Genomic DNA, 23452 nt, shown 5'->3' on the forward strand with positions numbered 1-23452 from the left:
GAGATTTATTTAAGTCAGAGGAAAAAATAGTTTTATCTTTATCTTACAAGAAAAATGAAGTTAGGGTGACATTTTTAGATTAAGACAAGAAAGATAAAATAATACATGTGACCAGATGGGAAGACAGCAGTAGAGATGGAGGTTGAAGATACAAAAAGACAAGTTCTAATTGATGGGAACTTGGAAATTATGGGATAAAATTTCCCATGGAACCAAAAAGGGCTCTGATTACAAACACAGTTGGGTAAGTTAACTTGAGACATAAGAAAAGGAAGAAAATAATCACTGGGCTTGATGAGTAGGAAATAATGTTGTTTGAAATAGCTTTAAAACTTAGATTTCACAGAGGAAGTCAGTTGTTAACAAATATCCAGTTATTCCTTTTATGAGTTATGCATCCTGTCAAGTAAAGTCAACAAAAGCATTGCTTGTCATTTCTAATTATTTTCTAGAAACTGATTAAATAATAAAAAACGATTTATCTATCATTACTCTATTATGTGAAATGTTATGTTGCTCCTTTCATCTGAGAAATTATATGCTTCTGTCATCTCTGAATAGTTAGGGCATGTAAATTGGAACTCGTTTGATTCCAAAGGTCAGAAGCTCAACTTGAACTAGCTTAGGCAAAAAAGGATTGCCTTGTCTCACAAAGTCAAACCCCAGAAAGCACAGGGAATGTCCAGTCTCAAGAAAACTGGTGATGGTCAGAAACAAATAATAAAAATCTACTACTTAAGTGTAGTCGCTTCTTTCACAGATGCGAAAAGTGAAACACAAAGGCATTAGAAAATTGACTCAGATCATTGTGAGTTAGAAGCGATAGTGGATATAGATCCTTTTATCAATGTCCCTGTTAAATTATTCTAACTATTGTGTTAAAAACTGGAGTTGGCTTTGGTTGTAATTAGTTCTCCAGTTTTATTTTTCATAAACAAATAGCAGTATGTGATTAGGTGTTCACATTTCTGGGTACAGTCTTAAGAGTATGTCTGGGTATTTCTAGGTACATCCTCAGGAGTACTTCTGGTTATTTCTGGATATATCCTCAAGAGTCAGCTTCCCTCTACTTCCCATAAAGTACTAGGAAAATACTCATAATAAATTTATCTTGGCCAGCAAGACTCTTGTTGCTACAGACCTGTCTTCATCTGGATTAGCCATGGTGATCTCAGTGAGAACCCCGCCTACAGAGTCACAATGAGTGAGCTGAGGAATAGGAAACTTCAGCTCCACCTGGTCTGCTGACACAAGCTTTTGTGCTATCATTTCATCTTTCATGGCTGATTTAAGGGAGGACTTGCTTGTTCTCCAGCCCTGAGGAAGAATATAGACATTTAGACATTCTAAAACATAGACATCATATGTTTAAGTTATATCCCTCAAATTTAAATATTCTAAAGGTATTGTCATAGTTCACACAGCTTAAGGATATTTTTCTCCTCATTAATGAAAGGAGTTTGCAAAAGTAAATAGTGAATAGTTAGAAGTAAAGCAGAATGTAAGGACACTATCATTATAAGTAGAATTTTGGAAATATGTATACAAGGAAGGAAATATAGACTTAAAGAATCATATTTATGTCTAATTTATTGTGTGCAGATCTTAGCCAGGGATACAGAAAAGATTAGATTCATTACTGAGAAAAAGTCATACAAGGGAACTTTACTATTGATCTCCAGATTAATAGAACACAACACACCAAACATATTCTTCAACCACCTGAATTGCTTTAAGGACTAAAAATAGTCCTAATGGATGTTTTTCAAGCATTTCATGTTCTCTTCTACTCCATTGATTCAGATTCATGTTCAACTGATTCTGAACATTTAGTGAACATCCAGATTCAATTTACTAAATGACTACTTGGTACTGGGCACTTTGCTAGATACTACTGTTACCTCATTCGATTCTCACTTCAACTCCAGAGGAGTCTCATTATTCTCAGTTTGAAACTGCCTTTGCAAAATTATAACTGAGACAGTGAAAGAGATCTGAACTTATCAATTTCATATTGCTTCTAACCTCTAAGCTGTCCGTCTTCATTCCTGGGTGTACACTGAACTCATTTTGGGAGAAACTTATTTTATAGTTTGAGACAAAGATGATAACAGCCCTTTCTCAAAACAAATCCCCTTCTTGCCTGGGGACCAGAGTGCCTTTGCAGGGATAACAAGTTAGTCAAAGATTAGAAATTATGGTTTAGGAGTCATACAGCGGGAGACTACAAGATTCTGACCCTTCCCAAATTTCTCCTGGGTATAAAAATCACTATTGTAAAGCCTGAAACCAATGCTGGAGATATTTTGCCGACCCTGCACTTGATGGATAAACTGGCTCCATCAAGTGCACCACCCAGATGGATAAACTGTCTCATCTGATTGGGGAGCCCACTGGCTTCCCCCCACCCACCAAGCTGTCCTTAACAACTCAGATCCCTGAATGCTCAGGGAGACTGATCTGAGTAATAGTAAAACTCTGGTCTCCTGCACATTTGTCTCTGTGTGAATTACTCTTTCTCTACTGCAATTCCCATCATGATAAATTAGCTCTCTCTAGGCAGCAGGCAAGGTGAACACATTGGGTGATTACAATTTTACAGAGTCTTAGAGAAATTAAGAACTTAACCTAAGGTCACGTAAGTGGTGAATGAGATTCTGGAGTTCCGGCATTCTAGTTCAGGTCTTTTCTGATACCATACTTTGTGTCTCTTCCACTGACTGCACTGTCTTCATTTTATCAGAGTCAAATGAGCAGCAGTGACATTCAGATACTAAAGAGCAGTGGGAGAAAAATGCTCTTTCTTTGTTAATTTTAGTTTTATGAACAAACATTAAGTAGTCTGCATAGAAACAATAGATAATAAAGTCACCCATAATTTCAGTAGTCATGAGGCATGACATAAAACCATCTGTTCTTTCCCATGTCAATGCATGTGTGTGTATGTGATTTTTGTAGTGTAAGCAAGTTTTCTGTGTTGCAGAAAGGTGTGAAAGCTGAAACACAGCAGGTTTGAATTGCAGGGTGTATAAGTGTGGGCTATCTCCCTTCTCCCAGAATTTTACTCATCAAAAGCCCTAGCTAGCATGAGTTTGAAGACAGCTGTGTCTTTGAAGAAGCTCCAATACACACTGACAATATCAGAGCATCATGTAGCCATATGGGTCCTATAGATAAGTGTTCTTTCTACACAGCCTGTCCTAATCAATATGCTATTCGCCAAATCCACATGAAATGTCCTTTGGCAAATACAAAATTATTTTAGGGAAATGTTGGATGGACACATGTTGATATTTTTAACTTTAAAATAGAAGTATCAAGTGAAGTATTAAACAGGAAAAATCAACTATCCTTAAACACATCTCCCTAAAAATAAAGATAATTTCATTTTTTGTGTATTCTCTTCCTGGGAACATCATTGTTTTTAGAGTGCATCACTTTGACTCGCATGGTCTCTTCTTATAAATGACAGTTTGTGAGAGTTGCAGTGGCTGATCGTATGGTTTATTTTGTCAGACTGTGGCCCTTGGCAGCACAATTGCACAGTATTTGTCCTTTTATGCAATCCCTGATAGTGCTTGGATATTCAAACAAATACGAAACACAAAGAACTATTTGTGTGAGTAAAAAAAAAAAAAAAAGAAAGAAAAAAAAACACCTCACAGATGCCTTATGTACATTTTACAAATTGTACCTACATTGACAACATTGCAGATAAATACAATATAAAAATAATTCAAAATATTCTGCCCATTTATCAATATATTTCCAGCAAAGTAAGTCTCTGATTGAAAAGCAGATACAGTTCATTGCAATTATGCAAATATATGCATCATATTACAATTTTAAGCTGATAAGTAAGCTCTGGAAAAAATAAAAGTGAAAACATTCGGCTAGGCAGGTGGCTTATGCCTGTAATCCCAGAACATTGGGGAGCCGAGGTGAGCAGATCACTTGAGCCCAGGAGTTCAAGATGAGCCTTGGCAACATAGTGAGAGCCTCATCTCTACAAAAAAAAATTTCAACAATTAGCTGGGCATGGTGGTTTGCACCTGTAGTCCCAGCTACTTGGGAGGCTAAAGTGGGAGGATCAGTCGAGCCGAGGAGATGGAGGCTGCAGTGAGCCGTGATCATGCCACTGAACTCCAACCTGTGCAACAGAGCGAGACCCTGTCTCTAAAAAACAAAATACATACAGTGCTTAAAATTAACCAAAATTATTTTAAACTTAATCCAGGATTCTAAATTCTAGAGTTATCAAAAATCTTCTTTTAAAGCTCATTTCTATTCTTTAATAATAAGCATTTTCTTTTTCTTTTAAACATCTTGGAGTATAGATTTTCTTTTCAGTTTTGGAGGATGGGACTAGAACTACTGACAGTCCTAATAAAGGCCAAATGTTTCTGAAAACTCAGATTTTAATGTTCTAGCTCGTACGTAATATAATGAGGATTGTATTGTTTACTTGTGGGTTTTTTTTTTTTTCTAGTTTTGGTTTTAACGGATACACATAAAGACTCAAATTCTGTGGTTAGAAGGTGCTCCAGAAATTTAAATTTCCCACTTCTTGAATCATTGTCATCAACATCATCACTATCATTCTCATAGTTAGGCTTCGTTAATTGCCTCCTTTGTGCCAGGGATAATGCAAAGTCTGTGGGTGACGTGGAGATGTTTCCATTCTCCCAGGGAAGGATATACTAACTAGAGTGTAAGTTACAATGTGATAATCCATACTATGAAAGTTCACAGAGTGGAGGGATTGCAATGGAGGGCTCTGCAAGAGGCAAAGTCCCTTTGGAGACAGTGGCTTTTGAGCTGCCTTTCAAAAACTTTAAATAAAATGCTTTATTCTCAACAGTTACTAACCTTCCCTAGAAGCATCACTGTTATTCTTCATTAATTATTTGGTGATGTGGAATGATTAATGTTTAATGCTGTCTTATGGAACAGATTTTCCCAAGGTTCAATTAAATTGTTTGACTCATTTAAGTGTAACTAAATGAAAGTTGTGTAACTGAAAGAAACTGCAAAGACTCCTCAATATCCATTTACCTTGAATATCATTTCATGCAGATCCATTTACAGACTGACACTCTCTAATATCACATTACCTCCCTGTGCAAAATGAAGAGAAGAAATTATTTGATCCATATAATGATCTTTACAATTCAGACCTCAAATCAGTATAATGTCTGAATAACTGTGGTAAAGTAAGTTTTCCTTAATTATTCAGCTAAATGCTTAACTCTATAGAATCAATAGATCGTTATAAAATATACACATAAATAACAGAGAAAAGAATAAAATGTAAGGCAAGGAAAAGAATTTATTTTGTACATTAAATAGTTCTGAAAGCAGGTACTACAGGGAGCATTCTAGTATCCTTTTATATTCTAAAATAGAAAAATAATCCATAGGAAAATATTCATCCTTTGCTTCACGTCTCTATTTCTTTTTCAAAAAGCCAAGTATTATTTTCTTGCATTCTCTTCAGATTTCGAAGTCTAGCGACTGAACGGAAGAATTGCAAAATCTATACATTATAATAAATAATTTTCTTTGCTCCATATATTCAGTAATAGAGGTATAGATGAACGCAATAGAAAAAAGTATAAAAAATACAGACTCATTTGACCACAAATCACAAACATCATGATAACCATAGAATCTTAAATTTAAAAAAAATTCAGTTATATGCATACACAAGAATCATATAATTCTAAAAAGATTTGTTATGAAAAATAGCAGTTCCCTATCACCTCCTTCTATTTATCCCTGTTTAAAAAGCAACTGCTTTCACCTCTTACTAGCCAACTATTTTGATATTTACCTCCATGTCCTAAATAACGTGTTGTTATTCTGTTGTTGCAGTTTTTAATTTTAGGCATTATTGACATTCTGCTATGGAAGTTGAGATTTTGCTTTTTTTCCTTTTCTCTGACCAATAACCCCAACCAGAGACTTATAATCTTTCCTATCTCCTCATCTTCCTGATTATGATTTTACATAATGATTTTGATTAATTTTCAGTGTATATTATTATGACGATTATGTAAATACCATTCACAGATGAACTTTTCCTGCATAGCTCTGTTTTCTAAATTGTTTTCATTTTTTCTTAGTTTTCTAAGTGTTTGCTGCTAAGGTCTGAATGTTTGTCTTCCCCCAAATTTGTATGTCAAAATCTTACCCTTCAAGGTGGTAGTATTTGGGGGTGGGGTCTTTGGGAGGTGATTACATCATGAGCTCAAATCCCTCATAAGTGGGGTTAGTATCCTCATAAAAAAGACCCAAGCTCAAGAGAGACTTTTCACCCCTTCCAGCCTATAACAACACAGCAAGAAAGTGTTGTCTATGCATAAGAAAGTGGGCTCTCACACACTGGTGAGATATTAGACTGGCACCTTGATCTTAGACCTCCCAGCCTCCAGAATGTAAGAAATAAATATCTGTTGTTTATAATCTACCCAGTTTATGGTATTTTATTATAGCAACCCAAACAGACTGAGACCATATTTCTCATGAATTCTAGTAACTTTCCACAATTCTGTACATTAGCCCTCAAGATGCTTAGATGCAGTAGGTATTCTATTGATGTGATTTTCCTGAAGAGGTCTCTCCCAGTGTCTCCCACTGCTGCAATCAGGCTGCCTCCTATGCCTGATATTCAGTTATTATGCTGGGTTCTTCCTTCACTATCACCCTAGGGATTCTCATCACCTCTTTTCTCTGTATTGGATTGCCTGTTTCCTGTAACACATGTCTTCCTCTTTTTTGGATTCTTCCCTTGTTTTGGTAGAGCAAGATCTCCTTTCACGAGAAATGGCCCATGGTAGGTAAATTTCTTGAGGTCCTGCTTGTCTCATAATGTCTTTATTGCCCCTGACGATTGATAGTTTAGTTGAGCATAGAATTCTTGGCTGGAAATAATCTTCCTCCAGTGTTTGAAAGACATTATTACTCCATATCTTTCAACTTCCTGTGTAAATGACAGGTCTGAAATGGTTCTGATTCCTGGTTCTTTGTGTGTGTGATCTTTTTCTCCAAATTCTAAAACTTCTATGATCTCTTTGTCTCCAGTGTTTCCAAAATATCACAATCATGTGCCTTAATGTCGACTGAGGCACAGTCCCACTGTGCTAGGCATTTAGACTAGGATGTCTAAGTTTCAGTTTGGAAACTTAGATTTTTCAAATCTAGGAAAACGTCTTCAAAAATAATTATTTTCTCACCTCTGTTTTCTCTCTTTTCTTTCTAGTATAGGTGTAGTAGACCTCCTGAATTAGTCTTTTGTCTTTTTGGCCACTTTCTGATAATTTCTTTGACTTTATTTTCTAATTCTTCTATTCAATTTTTTCTTTCTCCTTTCATAGCTTTGCTTTACAAGACCTTTTTCAATGATTGTTGCTGTTTGTGACAGGTCCGTTTCTGATAGTACCCTGCTCCTATTGTAGGGTGGCAGTATCTGGCAATGTTCGAATTGTTTTTTTGAAGTTTCTCTCTCAATGGATAGTTTTTATTATTCTCCATGTTGTTTTTTGTTTTGTTTTGTTTTCCTGTTTATGAACATTCATCTCCATCTGTCATGTAAGAGCATTTTCTCATGCCCAGTAATCATTAGTTACATGTTCCTTTTTAAGAGCGGAGCACTAAAATGCTGACTGGATACTCTGAGTACATGGTTAGGGCTTGATTATGATCTTCCCTGTAGGGTGAACTGGTTGGGAAAAGTCAGATATCAGTCATCTTTTATTTATGTCCTCTTGGAATGATCAGATTTCAGGATTCTTCCAATCCTCTCCCTAGAGAGAGAGACACTGGCTGCTGATGCAGAAAGATACCAGAGGTCTCAGCTTCAAATGTGTCCTCATTCATTTCTTCCCACAAAATTGCTATTATAAAAACTTCAAACATACAGAAGAGTTGAAAGAATAGCACAACTACCCCTGTATCCTCCATCTATACTCAACAATTGTTAAGAGTTTGCCATATCTGTTCTCTTTCTCTCTAAACCTTTGAAGCTAGAGTATCATCATGAACTTCACTCTTAAATATTTCAGCATATATCTCCTCAAAAATAAGAACATTTCCTATATAACCACATGTAGTATTGTCATATCTAATAAAAAATAACAATAATTTTTATCACTTAATGCCCAGTTCTTATTCAAATCTCTAGTTGTCGCAAAAATGCACTTACTTTTTTGCGTGGTACCACTGCTGTAAACCATGCTTGGCATTTCCAAGTCCAGACTTTATCTTTTTCTCTCCTGATAATAAATCTATAGTCTTTTGCTGGGGCTGGGGTAGGGACAATCATTTAGCTATGTAGAGTTGGGGAGGGTATCTGATAGTTCTTAATTTGCAATCACCTCCTACCACCATAAGCACCAAAACACATACTTTCATTTATTATTTATTATATTTTTATTATTATTGAGACAGGGTCTTGCTCTGTTGCTCAGGCTGGAGTGCAGTGGTGTGATCTCAGCTCATTGTGACCTCTGCCTCCTGGGCTCCAGCGATTGTCATGCCTCAGCCCCCGAGTAGCTGGATCTACAGGTGTGAGCCACCACACCTGGCTATTTTTTGTATTTTTAGTAGAGATGGGGTTTCGCCATGTTGGCCAACTGGTCTCGAACTCTTGACCTCAAGTGATCCACCCAGCTCGGCCTCCCAAAGTGCTAGGATTACACATGTGAGCCACTGTGCCGGGCCCCAAACACATATACCTTTAATCTCACTGCCAGCTGGACTTGGTGCTGCTATTTCCTGAATGAGCTTTTTGGGGATTCTGTATGACACATTGAATCAATTTTGCCATTTCTCATTGCTAAATTAAGGTTCAGTTTTCTCATGTCTGTTGTGTTGAGGTTGACCACAGTATTTATTGTTCAAACCAAAACACATTTGAAAGTACTGGGGCTCAGGAAATGATACCATAAAGTATGGAGCCTTGGCATGCTGAGTATTTTGAACCAAAGGAGATTAGAAGGACTCAGAAGCAAAATCTCTCTGTGCTCTCCTGTCTCTTGCCTCTCCTTCCCTGAGGCAGGTCACGAAAACTAGAGCTCCTCTTCCACAAAGCTAGTCATAAAACCCAGAAATACTACTCTAATCTTCTCCTGCTTTTTTGTGTAGCAGCTGGCCATAAAGAAGTCATCTGACCTACCAAATCTGATAGTAGATTGTAGGTCTACCATGTCTGATTGTAGATTATAAGATTATCATTCCAAAAGAGGTCATGCCCTATATCCAGAAGGAAGAAATGCTACACAGAAAGGCCAAGAAGAATCTGAACAGACATTCCTTTTTGGGGTTTCCCCTCTCAGTCTATTATCATTAGACATGATCATACCATTAGACAATATCTATTATCATTGTCATACCCTTTTTGTCCAGTTACATTTCTATATGGCTGTCCATTCTTCATTTAATCTAATCACAAAAATGGACAGTTTTACCTAGGTCTTTGTGTGTTCATTTCTGAAGTTTCCTGTGTCAAGTAAAACTTTTTGATTAAGTAAATGTGTTATGCTTCTCCTTTGTTAACCAGTCTTTTGGTATAGGAGTGTCAGCTGTGACTCTTATAATGGGTAAAAATATCACATCTTTTCCACTCCTACAAAAGTAAAAGTTGGTACTATTATAAATTATGTCAGGATTATTAAAGGTGGTAAACTAGGCTTGTCAGATCAGCATATCATCATGTTAGGAAGCGTTTCTTACTTATCTGCTTTCCAGCTTCAAGGTTTTTTTCTTGTGACCCTCTCACCTGATCTCCCATCCTTGCAGCCTAGGTATTAATAAACAAACAAACAGACTCTTTTATGTTGTTTTATGGGGTTTTGTGAGTAAAAGTAATTGCATGTATGCAATGAATATATTATCTTTACCCCAATTTAATTATCTTGAACTTTGATCACTTTGTATTTGTACCACATTTTGTTATTTTAATGTTCTTGAATACTTTGTTTCATAGAAAATAATATCTCTAATGCTTGTTAAAAAAAATCCCTACTGTACCTATAGTGAAGTATTTTATGTGTTTAAAAAATACCTATTTTATTTGATTAGAGCTCACCTTCACTATTTCAAACACAGAATACCAAATAAGTGTCAAGTAAATTAAAATTAGAAGGCATATAAGGGTTTTAAAATAGTTTTAAATTGGATTCTAGTGTTAATGTTCCCTATACCTGAAATACCTTCTCTTCATATCTCTGTGAATATCATACTCATTTTTAAAGAACCACATCAAATCTGCCTCTTTTAAGTCTTTGATAATTTCCTCACAAAAATAATAATTTCCTTTTCCTCTAAAATCTTGTGACACTCGCAATTCACATTATTTGAGGCATTTATTCCATACATCTTATGTATTTCATTTCCCCTACTGCAGTGGCTTTCACATTATTTTGACTGCAACTCACTTTAAGACATATATTTGGCAGGGCTCGGTGGCTCACTCCTGCAATCCCAGCACTTTGGGAGGTGGAGGCTAGCAGATCACTTGAGGTCAGGAGTTTAAGACCAGCCTGGCCAACATGGCGAAACCCCATCTCTACTAAAAATACAAAAATTAGCCAGGTGTGGTGATGCGCACCTGTAATCCCAGCTACTCTGGAGGCTGAGGCAGGAGAATCGCTTGAACCTGAGAGGCAGAGGTTGCAGTGAGCCGAGATCGTGCCGCTGCACTCCATCCAGCCTGCGTGACAGAGCAAGAATCTGTTTCAAAACAAAACAAAACAAACAAACAAACAAGCAAAAAAACTGCAGACATATATTTTATATTGCAATCTCATATGTATATATGCATATAACTGTACACACACACACGTATACACACATCACATATATTACTGAAATAAGAGTGCCCCACAAAAATATTTCCTCTTGCTGAGACACACTCTGATATTTTCTAAATTATTGTATTTTATTTTTTCAAAAGTGCTGCTGGATTCCCTCAAGATTTATTTCTTGACTCTCTAATGAATTGTGACCCCACAGTTTAAAAAACATTGCTCTTTTGCAGAACTTCTTAGTTGGGATCTATGTATATAATTCACAGGTCCATGGATGGAATAATAATTATATCTCTATTCTCCTAACCTCTACTGAAATTTAGAATTTGATTTTATTGTGAATGTAGGTAACAAACTGTGGTAGTACTGGCTGTATCTACAACTTTGTCACCAACATTAATCACAGATATTTTCATATCACATTATGCATATTGTAGGTATCTTGGAATATCTCTTATACTCATCACCATTTTGGAATTATTGACATTAGGAGACCTGCTGTTAGACCTTGTTATTTATGCATTAATGAAAAAGCACCCTTTATTAGATCACAAATTTGCTTTGCAATATTTTAATAACTGTATTTCCCTACAGTTGGTTTCCTTTGTAATCTATGTGTTTTATTTTATACCTTTATAAACATTCTGAGAAGGGTTTCAAGCACTTCACCAGACTACCAAAAGAGTGCTGTTCAGAAGATCAAGACTCCCTGCTAGAACACTAAAGCTTTCCTGGAGCAAATATCTGTCTCAGCATCTTTAATACAAAAAAGGCTCAATAAATATTTATTGAACCCTTTATTTCTCCAGGTTACTTAGGGTAACTAGAACCTAGGAAAATCTAGTCAGACATAAGTCAAATAATATTATGCTGAAAAGCTAATTTGGTAATTTATTGAGAAAGAAGTAGTTGACTAGGTGCTCTAGACTAGTCAATTGCATAAAACGTTCTCATCCTAAGGGCTTGCTACTCCTAGGAGTTTAAATTATATGGCAAATTGTAATTCAAGGTGATTAGACAAATAAATAGTTAAGTGAAAAGTAAAAAATTATTTCCTGGGCCTCTGTAATAAAAAACATCACTGTGTGATATATATCAGTAAAACACACGACCTCTCTGCAACAAGGAATTTATTCACTGCTTGGGGAGACAAATGACTATTAAATAAAAACAGTGTAATAAGGGCAGGCACCAGTGTTTCAGGTCATAACAAACAGTGTGGTCTGGTCAGAAGGTTGAGTTATGAAAGAAAATAGTGGGAAATAAAGCTTGAACTACATCAACTGGGTTTGATTATGGAAAGTTTAGAATGGCAGGCCAAGGAGGCAGGACTTTATTTGACAAATATGTCAGACCTATAGGATATTTTTGCATCAAAGAACGGACATGATGAAGATAATGTTTTAGGAAGCTTCTTCTGAGAGCGTTATACAGGAGGTGCTAAAGGACACATCAGTTACAATCCCCAACATGCTGCTTCAGTTGTTACTTTCTCTCCCTATTTTGAATCTTGTACTTGTAAATTCTTGCTAGATACTTCCACCAGAACCTCAATACTGTGCTTCCAAAACCATACTAGTCTTCTTAACTTGTAAATCTGCAACTCCTGACTTTCCTACTCATGTAATGGCACATACGTTCTTAGAAATTGGACCATCTTTGATGTCTCCTTCTCTGTCACCCACATGTAAATCATTCCCTTCCTCTAGTTGATTCCATTATGAGCCTATTCAATTCATGTATCTTCAAAATACACATATGTTAACCCAGCGATAGAAGACTGAATTTGGGATCACAAAGTAGAATTTTTAAAAAGGGAAATCTTACCTTTTGTTATTTTCAGTAAAAACAGAACTGTGCATGCCAACCTTGCACTCTGTAATCTTCCAGCCCTCAAGAGACTGAGTTCTCAGGCTGTACTAATGAAGTAATCTATGTCTTATCTCCTTCTGATTTCTACCCTTAACTCCTGAAGTGGCCAAATTATCAGTGCTCTGTTAAGGTAGATTTGGCTAAGTAGTTAAGGCTCTTTTCAGGTAGGGAGTAACTAAATAAAGAAGGTATACGCTATTATACACACATATTTATGTACACAAAGAAGATGATTGGGGGGGACAAACAGTGTTAAAAGTTTTGTTTGTATTTTTTATGTGGTTGAATTGTTAAGTGCTGATTGCCACATTCACCATTTTTCCATTTTCCATCTTAGTCTCTTTTATTGTCTATTTGTGTGTTCTCAATCTCCCAACCTTTCTTAGACTGATTTCCAGGAAACATCTATTTTAACTGACTTTTACTCTGGAAGCATCTAAATGTCATTGGTCTCTAAGATCCTTCTGAAACATATAGGATCTCAGCATTTTGTAATATTGAAAGGAGCAGGTAATTCTTCAACTAAATCAAAACACGTAAAAGCTTGCTCATGAAATACCACCAACTTAGACAAACAGTCCTGTTGGGTATCTTAAATATGATTTGTATATGAGATAAAGAATAAACGAGATAGCCAGAAGGGGTTGGTTCCTTCTTTAAGGTCTGCTTGTTCTCTTTCACCATAAGCAAACAGAGTATCAGATCTTTATCAAGGCAGGGACTTGAACTGCCTAGAGTTTCTGGTTTAGTCAACTTTTTGGGAAGGGGAGAACTCATGTTAATTGTGCAGTTTAGGCCCTAGTGCCTTGCTGAATAATCCAAGGGTCTGCAGGGCAAACAAGTTATCCTGTGTGTGGTCAGTGCTTTATAGATTTTATTGAATTGGGTGATTCGGTTATAGCAGGGTTTCTCAACCTTGGCACTTTTGACTTTTTGGGCCAAATAATTTTGTTGTGGAGGGCTTTCTTGTGCACTGTAGGATGTGACAGAGCATCCCTGGCCTCCACTCATTAGGTGCCAGTAGTACTTCTCCAATGTGACAAGCAAACATGTGTTCACACAATGCCAGTTTCACCCTGGGGGTAAGTCTGCCCCAGGTTGAGAATTACTGTATTATAGTTAATGGGTGGTTGATGGTGGTTAATTAGCCTAAGCCTTAAAAGATTATATATATTATATATTTGAATATTATATATTAAAGATTATATATTATACATGCTTTGACTTTTTCTATATTCTTTCTTGCCATCTTTGGCATATGTTATACTTTTAAGTATAGTGACATTTATCTATACTAGTTTTATTTTATATAACTATTACTCACTTTCTTATACTTGTCTATTGAGTTATAAGAAATTTTTCTCTCTTCTTTTTCTCATTATATTTAACAGATAGGTGGAAAAATGTCTACCAATTCTTTAAAGGTCAGCTCTATGGAATTTCTATTTATTTCATCTGGAGTCTTAGAATAGGAAAGAATCAACATAAACATAGAAAGTCAGGCAAAGAAGCTAATTTATGGGAAAAATGAGTTCTATTTTGTGCAGGTAAAATTGGAAGTGATAGAATATCTAAACAATATGTCCAGCAACTACTTAAAAAGAGGTTGGGATATAGGTTTGGGAATCAACAGTACAGCTGAAAACTAAAATTGCCCAAGAGAAAAATGGAAAAAGCTTGGAGTACTGAAGGATTAAGCCTTAACATGAAACTATGGAAATGAAGTTCAAAAAAGAAAAGAACATTTGTAGATTGAAATAGTAAAAGCTAATAATTGGATGATAATTAGGTGAATGGGAAGCCTACCACAGGGGTATTAATAAAGCTCCGACTGCCGGAGAATAAGGAAGGCAGGAAGGCAGGCAGACAGGCAGTCAAGGAAGGAAAGAAAAAGAAAAAAGTAAAATTCTTTGTACTTGCATATTCCAAAAAATCATTGCAGGAACTTGGTGGAAAATAAGTGGATGGGTCTGTGAGTTTGGGATGAGAGGGATAGGAGACGTAGCTTGATAACTTCCTAGATTTGAGACAAGCATGTATTCTAATATAACTTCTTTGGCTGTGATGTACTGAGGATCAGCTGAGGGATACCTCAGCTGTTTCCTATCCCGAATAAAAGTTCCTGGAATAAGAGGAAAAGGGTGTTCAACACGGTAAAGAATGTCAATTTATCCCTACCCTTCCATTGCCCCTACTTTCTTTTAAACTTGCATATTAATCATTTGATACTGTTTTTGGGTGAGGTAAATATTTGCTTCCCGCAATAGGTGAGAGATGAAAGGATTTTATTGTCATATATTAAGAGTAGCATCAGCAGGTAAGTGGAACTGTTACCTAATTACTGCCAGAAAAGGCAGTTCAGGGTGAACTCCTTTAAAACCAAAATTATCACTTTGTATAATTTCTCTAACATCAAATTGACTTATATACAAGAATTACAGAGTGGATGAAATTATTCAGTTCTTTGGGACTACAATTAACATACAATTCAACTTAGAAGGTTCATGAGGAAATTCCACGGCTCAAAGTTAGGCGTTAGGTGGGCATTTTACTGAGGGTTTTTTCCCTACGGCCACATGAACAGTAAGTAACACCTCCTTTAAACATTTTTCACACTAAACATTATGCCATGTTCCAAGGCACAGACCATTGCAGCCTCCGTCCCCTCAGCGGCGTAAACACTTGGAATGGGCATGCTGCCCGTTAATTACTATTGAGAAGTGGTCACTTTTTGCTCTTAGGTGAGTGTAAGCGACTGCCTTCCTCACTTTCGGTGAACCTCAGGACTTGGAGCGTCTGTTGGTGCTCCTCTAATGGGGACAACTCCTCCCTTCCGACTCCATCGCAGAGAACCCAAAGTTCGAAAGCAACAGAACGAAAACCAACCAAGCACACTTCAAGTGAGGAACCTGGGAAGCGGCGAAATGCTTGCTGAAGAGAAGAAAAAGCGAAAGGTTTTCCGCTACAACCAATCAGATGAGAGAATTCTTGGCCCGCCCCTTTCTATCTACCAATCAACATCTAGCTCAATGGGGCAGTCCATTGATACAGGGAAAGGGTCTTTAAATTTTATTAGCACAGCTTCCCTCACAACCCTCACCCCCGTCATCCTAGGCCATCCCACTAACTGTGCTCAAAAGAGGAAAAGAGTGCAACACTTCCAAAGCTGATCAGTCTCGTGGTGAGCAGCGAAACTACAGACTTCCCCAACAAAACCATGGATTCTAGGAGGGACAGGGAAAGAAGAAAACGGGTTCTGGAAGGCAAACTACAACTCCCAAGGGCGCTTGCGCGGACTCAGGACGCACGGGACGAGGGGCGGACCACTGTAAGGGGGAATGCGAACGATCACAGCCCACAAGTGGGCGGTACCTGGGGCGGGCGGAGCAGCGTCAGCGTGTGCTCCTGCGCTTTGTGGTCTCCTGCCTCCGGCTTCTCCGCCTGCGGCGTCGGAGGGGGCGTGGCCTGCGCGGAGGCTGGTGGGGGTGAGGGCGCCGCGGGACGTGGGTGACGCGTCGCTTTCCAGCTCAGCGGTGTGTGAGGTGTCGCGGCCCCGCCGGTGATTGGCTGTTGAGAGGCGAGTACGCGGCGGCCGTTGGTCGCTGGCCTCACGGAGCAAGGCCCCGGGCGGGCGGGGAGGATATGGGGTGGCAGTGGCGGCGGCGGCGGCTTCAGGAGGCGGGCGTGGACGAGCCGGCTGCCGCGGCAGCTGCGGTCCCCTGAGTCCTGTGAAGCGCCCGTGTCCGCGCGGCTGTGGGGCCCTCGGAGAGGGCTGCCAGGACGCGAGCCACTGAGGAGCCACTCAGCCAGCGCCACAGCCTTTAGGATTATCGGTTCCATCCTCGCGCTCCTGCTCCTCCATCTTGGCCTCGGCGGTGGCGGCTGCCGGGAGGATGTGCCGCCTTCTGGCAGGGGGAAGAAGGAGGAGAAGATGAAGAAGCACCGGCGGGCCTTGGCCCTGGTCTCCTGCCTCTTTCTGTGCTCTCTGGTCTGGTGAGTAGCCGCGACGACAAAGGAGTCCTGTGAGGGGAGTAAAGGGGTGGGAGCAGCCCAGGTCACACCCCCAAGTCATCTTGGCTTTTAGGGTCCGGGTTTCCAAGGCCCCCTTGGAAGGGACAAACCGATTACTTCTCGACTCCATCCAACTGGTTTGGTAGTGCTCTGTGCGGTGATTTCCGTGGTGTATTTTGGAATTTACAGAGACTCAGTGGGAGAGAGAGAGGCGCCGAGGTAGAAGGAACCACCAAGTGCCTTTGTACTCAGTTCTTCTACCCCTTGGAGACGGTGCAGGGTTTGGGGTTGGGTATTCAGATCGATGGCAAGTAAGTTGCTCCGATGTGCCGCCCGTCTTTGCGTTCTTAGTGTGGTAAGGGGATAAAGCACCTCGGATGTGATACGTTCCGGACGTGCGATTTCAAAACTGAGTGATCATGAAGGTGAGAGTAATGTATAAGCAGTAGTTCTCCTGGACATTTCTCGCACAGTGTTTGATCCCAAGTACACTTGGGCCACTGTTTTTGGAAACTTGGGGGAGCGTGTGTGTGTGTGTTATGAAGCATTTTTTCAGTTGGTTTGGTGGAGAGGGTGTCTTAGATGTAGTGTGTGTAGTAGTTTTTGGTAATGTCCCTTAGTAGTGGGAAGGTAAATACTGTATTTTGAAGGCGGGAAGAGTGCTTTGTCCCTAAAGCACCCCCCAAGTTTTACGGAGTTTCCGTTTAATCCCAGGCACTTCTGGAGTTTTTTGAGGAGCAGAGAAAGCTTGTAAGTCGAAAGACTGCTCTCACCGTACTTGGAAAAGCCATTCTTTCCTCCCAGGGAATTTCTTCAAAGATGTGTGACAATTGATGACTGAAAACATTTTTCTTCAGTCAAGGCTATTTGCTGTTTGTTATATTAAAATAGAAATTAAGTTTCCTGTTTTGCTTATTTCTGCAGAGCACCAACACTATTTTCATTTTTATGGATGCCTAATGGATTCCAGAGGCACTGAAAGTGTAGAGTTGTTGCTCACATAAAATAACACATAAACAAGGGGAAGAGAAAACTCTCTCCTGGCTGAGGGATTTTGATTGGCAGGATGGTAGAAGTTTTTGAGAACAAAAAAAATTGGCTTCTTACCTTTCATTCTGAATCCTTTTAATACCACCTCCCGTTTTTAATAAAATCCTCCCCTTTCTACTTACTGTGTTGGGTACGGAGAAGTGCCTGTAAGAGATAAATCCACTTACCTCATTTTAAATTTAAATTTGTAGATACTGAAGCTTGTATTCATTTTCATCTCTTTCTAGGGCTGCCTAGTTATACTCGTAGACTATATTTTCTTTCCTCTTTTTTCTTGGTCTTGCCCATCTTTAAACCATGTTTTTATTCATCAAAACTTTCTGAAATGGCGAATAAGGAAAAGGTTAACACTTTCATTCAAGTTTAAAAACACACTAGTATCTCTGGCTTTTTTTTTTTTTTTTTTAAGTTGGATGGTGTAAACGAAATCAAGCAATAGAATGTGATTCTTACAATCATTTGTAAATTTAAGTTAACTCTGCTTCTATTTCTTTTGGGAATTTCTGGCTATCTTTTGATTAAGCTAACCCTCAATATGTTTTCTCACCTTCAATCATTAGCTCTAATGAAGAGCTAATGAATTTCCCTGTTGGGGAAAAAATAGGTTGGCCCTGTATTGAAAGTAGTAATAAACTTCTGTAAAGTTTTTTAACTCCTAGTGAGGAAAATGGTATGTGGAGAGTTTAAGAAAAGAATGTGAACATTTTAAGAAACTTTAGCTTAGGAAACTATTGGGTTAGTTTATTTTGAGATTTGTTTAGACCGCCAAATTTAGGCATTTTAATTATTCTTTAGCAAAACGATTAAAAGGCACTAAAATAGGACATTAAGGCTTAAAGGTTTTTTTTTGAAGGGCGATGATGAATGAGATTGGGGAAGAGGAGTGGTACCTGGTGATGATTGGCAAAGGGTGCGTTTTTTCTTTGAAGACTCTGCTTTCTTGCCAAGTTGAAATTAATGGCACTTAATGGATTTCTAACTTTTGCTGCAATCTGGTATGGTATTTCTTTTCCCAACAACCCCATTCCCTTTAACAGAAAGCGCTACCAACAAGTCCTAGGGTTAGATAAAACCTTTGCAAGAGTTGATGAGTGCCTTTTAGTAGCCACTTTTGTCTCTTTTGTTATTCACAAATTGTCTCAAAATTTTGTGATCCATTTGTTTTGTAGATTTTGAGTGCTGTATGTCTATTCTACAGTATTCTAGTTTCTAAGGTTTCCCCTCTCATGCTACCAATATTACTGGTAAGTTTACTATCATAATTTCATAATCTTGATTATGTCTCCCCTCTGCTTTTCTTCCAGCCTAGAGTACTAACCTTAGATTATGTTCACAGAAAAACTATTTCATCTATGTCATTACTCTTTTTTTTTTTTTTTGCTGTTTTTTCCTGTTGCATACTTTATGATTTTTGATCAAGTAGAATAGAGTATTCTAGGCATAAATGCGCTATAGCTGCAGCACAGAGCAATGATAGCTAATATTTACTGACAGCTATCTATGTGTCAGGCACATGATGTTTACTTGACAATAGCACCTTTAATCTTTATAAGAGCCCTGTAAGATAGGTATTATTATTAACTTCCTTTTGCATTTTACATGTGAGGAAGTATAGAGGTTAAGTAACTTGGCTAAGGTTAAGCAGCTGTTAAGCTTTGGAGCTTAAATTTGAACTTAGGCAGCACAGGCTCCCGAGTACCATAGTCCTTTGTAGGTCAGAAGGCCTGTATTTTATATGTGTGGCTCCATCATTTACTAGATGTGTGTTCTTTGACATGTTATGTAACTTCTTTGAACCTTAGTTGTTATATCCTCAGAATGGGGAAATTGATCCACTCATACTTCACAGGGTTGTTAGGACGATGAAATAATACAAATGAGAGATCTTTGTAACACAGTAACAGCGTATTATGTAAATATTTCATCATAACATTATTCAACCACATTTTTTTTCTCATACTTACTGTGCCAGATGTTTTTATGAGCACCAAAAATCTAAGATAGAGGGTCATCAGCTTGTCTTGGTTTTAACACTGGAAGTCGCATAACCTAGGAATTCCCTGCATTAGTTTCCTATGCCTGCTGTAACAAATTGACACAAATTTAGTGGCTTAAATCAACTAACATTTATTACCTTACAATTCTGTGGATGAGAAGTCCAAGATATGTCTCACAGGGCTAAATAAAATTAAGATGGTAACTGGGCTGGTTCATTTTGGAAGCTCTGAGGGGAGAATATTTCTCTAGAGGCCACCTGTATTCTGTGGCCCCTTCCTCACATCAGCACTCCAACCTTTTTTTTCATTCCTTATGTCTACTAATGACTGGTCCTCCTGCCTCTCGCTCTTATAAGGACTATTGTGATTACACTGGGTCCACCCAGACATTCCAGGATAATCTCCCTATCTCATAATCCTTAATTTAATCACATCTGCGAAGTCTCTTTTACTATGTAAGGTAACATATTTAGGGATTAGGATGCAGACATCTTTGAGGGGAGCACATCATTCAGCCTATACCCTATACCATACTCCCTCAGTCATGGGCAAACTGGGAAAGCTGCATTACCTTCAAGAGTAAAAAAAACCACAATTAGTGGATATTCTGAGTGTGTCCCCTAATTAGTAAAACCTTTTGCATGCCCCTTAATTGTTTACAAGTTATATACATGTGCCAATATAATAATAGTATATGTAATAAATTAATACAAGTTAGATATTTAAGGAAAATGAGAAAAAAAAATTTCCGTTAATGGTGCCTTTTGTTCTCATTAAAATAATAATTTTTAATGAGAGCTATGTGATTGACCTACTAGATTATTTGACATCGTAGTATAGAAGAGGAATAGTTTCAACTACTTAGGAGTCAGCCCTGTCATTTTCTTGTTGGCTGTGCTTGCATTATCAAATTCTTTGCAGGACTTTTTTAAAAAGCTGCTTCCCGATGTTGTGAGGTCAGTTCAGTTAAAACTGAATAATTCCTAAGTCTACCTAACTGGGCAAACATAAACCACAGTGAATCATGGTGTGCTGTAAGTAAAACCCGTTGTTTGTGAGACTTCCACTCTTTCCCTGGGTTTCTGCCAATAGTCCTTGCTGTTCTTGATGTGTGACCATCGGACCCTTCAGACCAAGTATGAATCCTTACATTAATCTTAGTAAAACTTATTTTTTTTAAACTAAACAAATCTGTTCTTCCTTCACCCCAAAGGATCATCTTGGAGAAGCTTATATTTAGACTTATCGAGAAGAGCTTGACATTTAAACAAGACATACATTTGACAAATGTAACAGGTACTTACAAAGGTCTTTAGGAACAGCAAAGGAAGAATTCATATCCTACTTATGGTTCTGTCACTAACTGTATGTCTTTGGACAAGTTACTTCTGTGAACCTCAACTCTTATCCATAAAATGGTCTGCAGGATGGATAGTTCACGATGAGAGAATTTTGTTGTAGGCAGAAAGAACACTCTTATCCCAGTTATCTAGAGCGTGAGTGTATGTGAGGAGGGATGGGAAGAGAAGCTAGAGCTAGGTTTTGAAGGGATTTGATTATCATGCAGATGAATTCTGATTCTAACCACCTGACAGAGGCTGAACAAGTTAAGTAGTTTAAACTGGAGAACAGGAGCATGAGGTCACGTGGATCTTTTAATTAGATCGATGTGGAGGATAAAGTGGAATGTAGGGGACATACTTTGGAGGCAGGAGGTCCTAAGTCATGGTCCCACTAGAAGAGAGTTGATATCTAAATCAAGATGCTGTCATTTTTGACCTTAGTAGTAATTTTTCTGAGTATGTCAGACCAGTTTTTATCAATTTAAGAGGTTTATTTCCTGGTTTGTGATTATATTTCTGTACCCTTTTGCTTTTTCTCTCATAATTGCTGGTCTATTAATATGCATAAGTGAGCAGAAAAAAATTTAAAAACTAGAATAATATATAAGCTGTTTTTTTCTTTTTTGAGGTGATGAATAGAGCATATTGGAAACATACAGATAAAATATATTGAAAATTCCCCAGAAAATCTGGAGGAATTTTTTGCTTGTTTCTGCTTCTGTCTCTTAACTTTAAAGGTTCTGAATATATTTCTTCTCTGAATAATATTTGAAATAAATAATAAAATAATCCCACTTCTCCAAATCATTTGATGCCTTATTTTTTCTTTCCTTGAATAAACCAATGAAAGATGACCTTTACAAAAATGATTTTTTTAGTGGACCTTAATGTGAAAGACTGAGGAAAAAAAGTTTATCTTTGCTCTGGGATATATATTCCAAAGAAAGCACTTGGTATTTATATTTATAAGAGGTGTCGGGTCATACAGTGTCAGATTCCCTTCAGACAAGTTAGATAAAGCCAACTTACCTTAATAGGAAAAGGAAGGTGTGTGACATCTTTGCATAACACCTGAACACTGTGTCCAGTAAAAGATGGCAAATAACATGTTTCATGTTGGTCCTTTATGTTATTAAACATTTGAGGATATACTGGAGTGGAAGCAGGTAGTAGGGTTGACAGGCAATGGAAAAAATAAAAGGTATCAGCTCTTTTGAGCATCGATTATTTCATTTTTTGTTCATGAACTTGTACATTATTGTTTCACTTTTCTCAACAGTCTGAATGGATAAATGAATCAATATGTATAATTAATATTGTTATGCTTATAATGAAAGGGAAACTTAAAAAATTTAAGTGCTTTATTATTCTCAAGTCATCTTCAAATACAAACACGTGATGCTTTAGTAGTTTATACATAACTGGAAAGAGACAAAATCTCTGTACTTGAAACTTATCTACGTGTTTTAGATTATACTTCAGCACCAGTTTTATGTTACCTGCTTTGTTTTTCAAGGCCATATTTTAGACTAATTTCACAAGTCAAATTGTACATGTCACAAGGGAATAGGAAATTGCTTTGAATATTTGCCGTATAAGAGTGTTAATCCTTTGGGATAAATTTGTTTAATGCAAGTTTTTTTTGAAAGAAGATTTGGTTTTATTTAGGACTTTGTAATTAATTGCTAGTTAAAATTATTTTATATTTTACATGAAAGTGACACCTAGCTTTATTAGAAAGTATTCTGTAACATTAATACGGTTCGTAGGTACTAAGCTAATTTTGTATTATGTAGCATTTGTAATCTACTGGGGAAAAAACATGTAAAGCCTAAGAACAATGCCTCACTCATAGTAAGCACTACTATATAAGTTATTCATTGACTCTAGATATTTTGGTAATTTGTTGAGTAGAAATAAGATGGCCTAGGTTTCCGAGTTAAAAATGGGAATTTATAAATATACTTCAAATATTATTTGATTATCCACAATGTATTTGGTGTGGTGAAGGATACAGAAGAATTGTGAGACTTGAGCTCTGTATATAAGCTGCTTGTTACAATACAGATAGTGGTGTAGTGCATAAGGTGTAAAACTACGTCAGAGCTTGGTTGTAGTCCTTCCTTTGCATGATTAATATGAACATTTATTGAGTGATTATTTCTCTTCTAAGTACTAAATACTATTCAAGGTAATATACATTAAATTATTTTATTCTCTGTATCAATGTTTTAAGGCAGACACTCCATTTTAAAGATGAAGAAAGGTGGGCACAAAGAAGTTAACCAGCTTGCCCAAGTGCTCACAGCCATGAAGCAACAGAGCCAGAAGCTAAGAAGGCCAGGTTCTAAGCCTGTGTTCTCTTAACCAG

General features: G+C 37.6%; 2 protein-coding genes across 3 annotated transcripts in view; one reads left to right on the forward strand and one right to left on the reverse strand.

Moving 5' to 3' along the window:
* The window catches only part of PIGC (phosphatidylinositol glycan anchor biosynthesis class C), an 87136-nt gene extending 70468 nt beyond the window's left edge, over positions 1-16668 (reverse strand). Inside the window, exon 1 of the mRNA XM_023207174.3 lies at positions 16053-16668. Within this exon, the coding sequence (XP_023062942.1) occupies positions 16053-16520 (468 nt within the window). The 5' untranslated portion in view covers positions 16521-16668. The remainder of the gene's footprint in view (positions 1-16052) is intronic.
* Positions 16213-23452, forward strand: part of SUCO (SUN domain containing ossification factor) — an 80825-nt gene continuing 73585 nt past the window's right edge. The window contains exon 1 of one of the 2 annotated variants that reach the window (XM_023207168.2): positions 16213-16673. In XM_023207168.2, coding sequence (XP_023062936.1) covers positions 16612-16673 — 62 coding nt within the window. In that variant the 5' untranslated portion in view covers positions 16213-16611. The remainder of the gene's footprint in view (positions 16674-23452) is intronic. The other variant, XM_023207169.3, reaches the window with a different exon arrangement.

The sequence above is a fragment of the Piliocolobus tephrosceles genome, chromosome 1 (assembly GCF_002776525.5).
Source record: "Piliocolobus tephrosceles isolate RC106 chromosome 1, ASM277652v3, whole genome shotgun sequence".
Classification (NCBI taxonomy): domain Eukaryota; kingdom Metazoa; phylum Chordata; class Mammalia; order Primates; family Cercopithecidae; genus Piliocolobus; species Piliocolobus tephrosceles.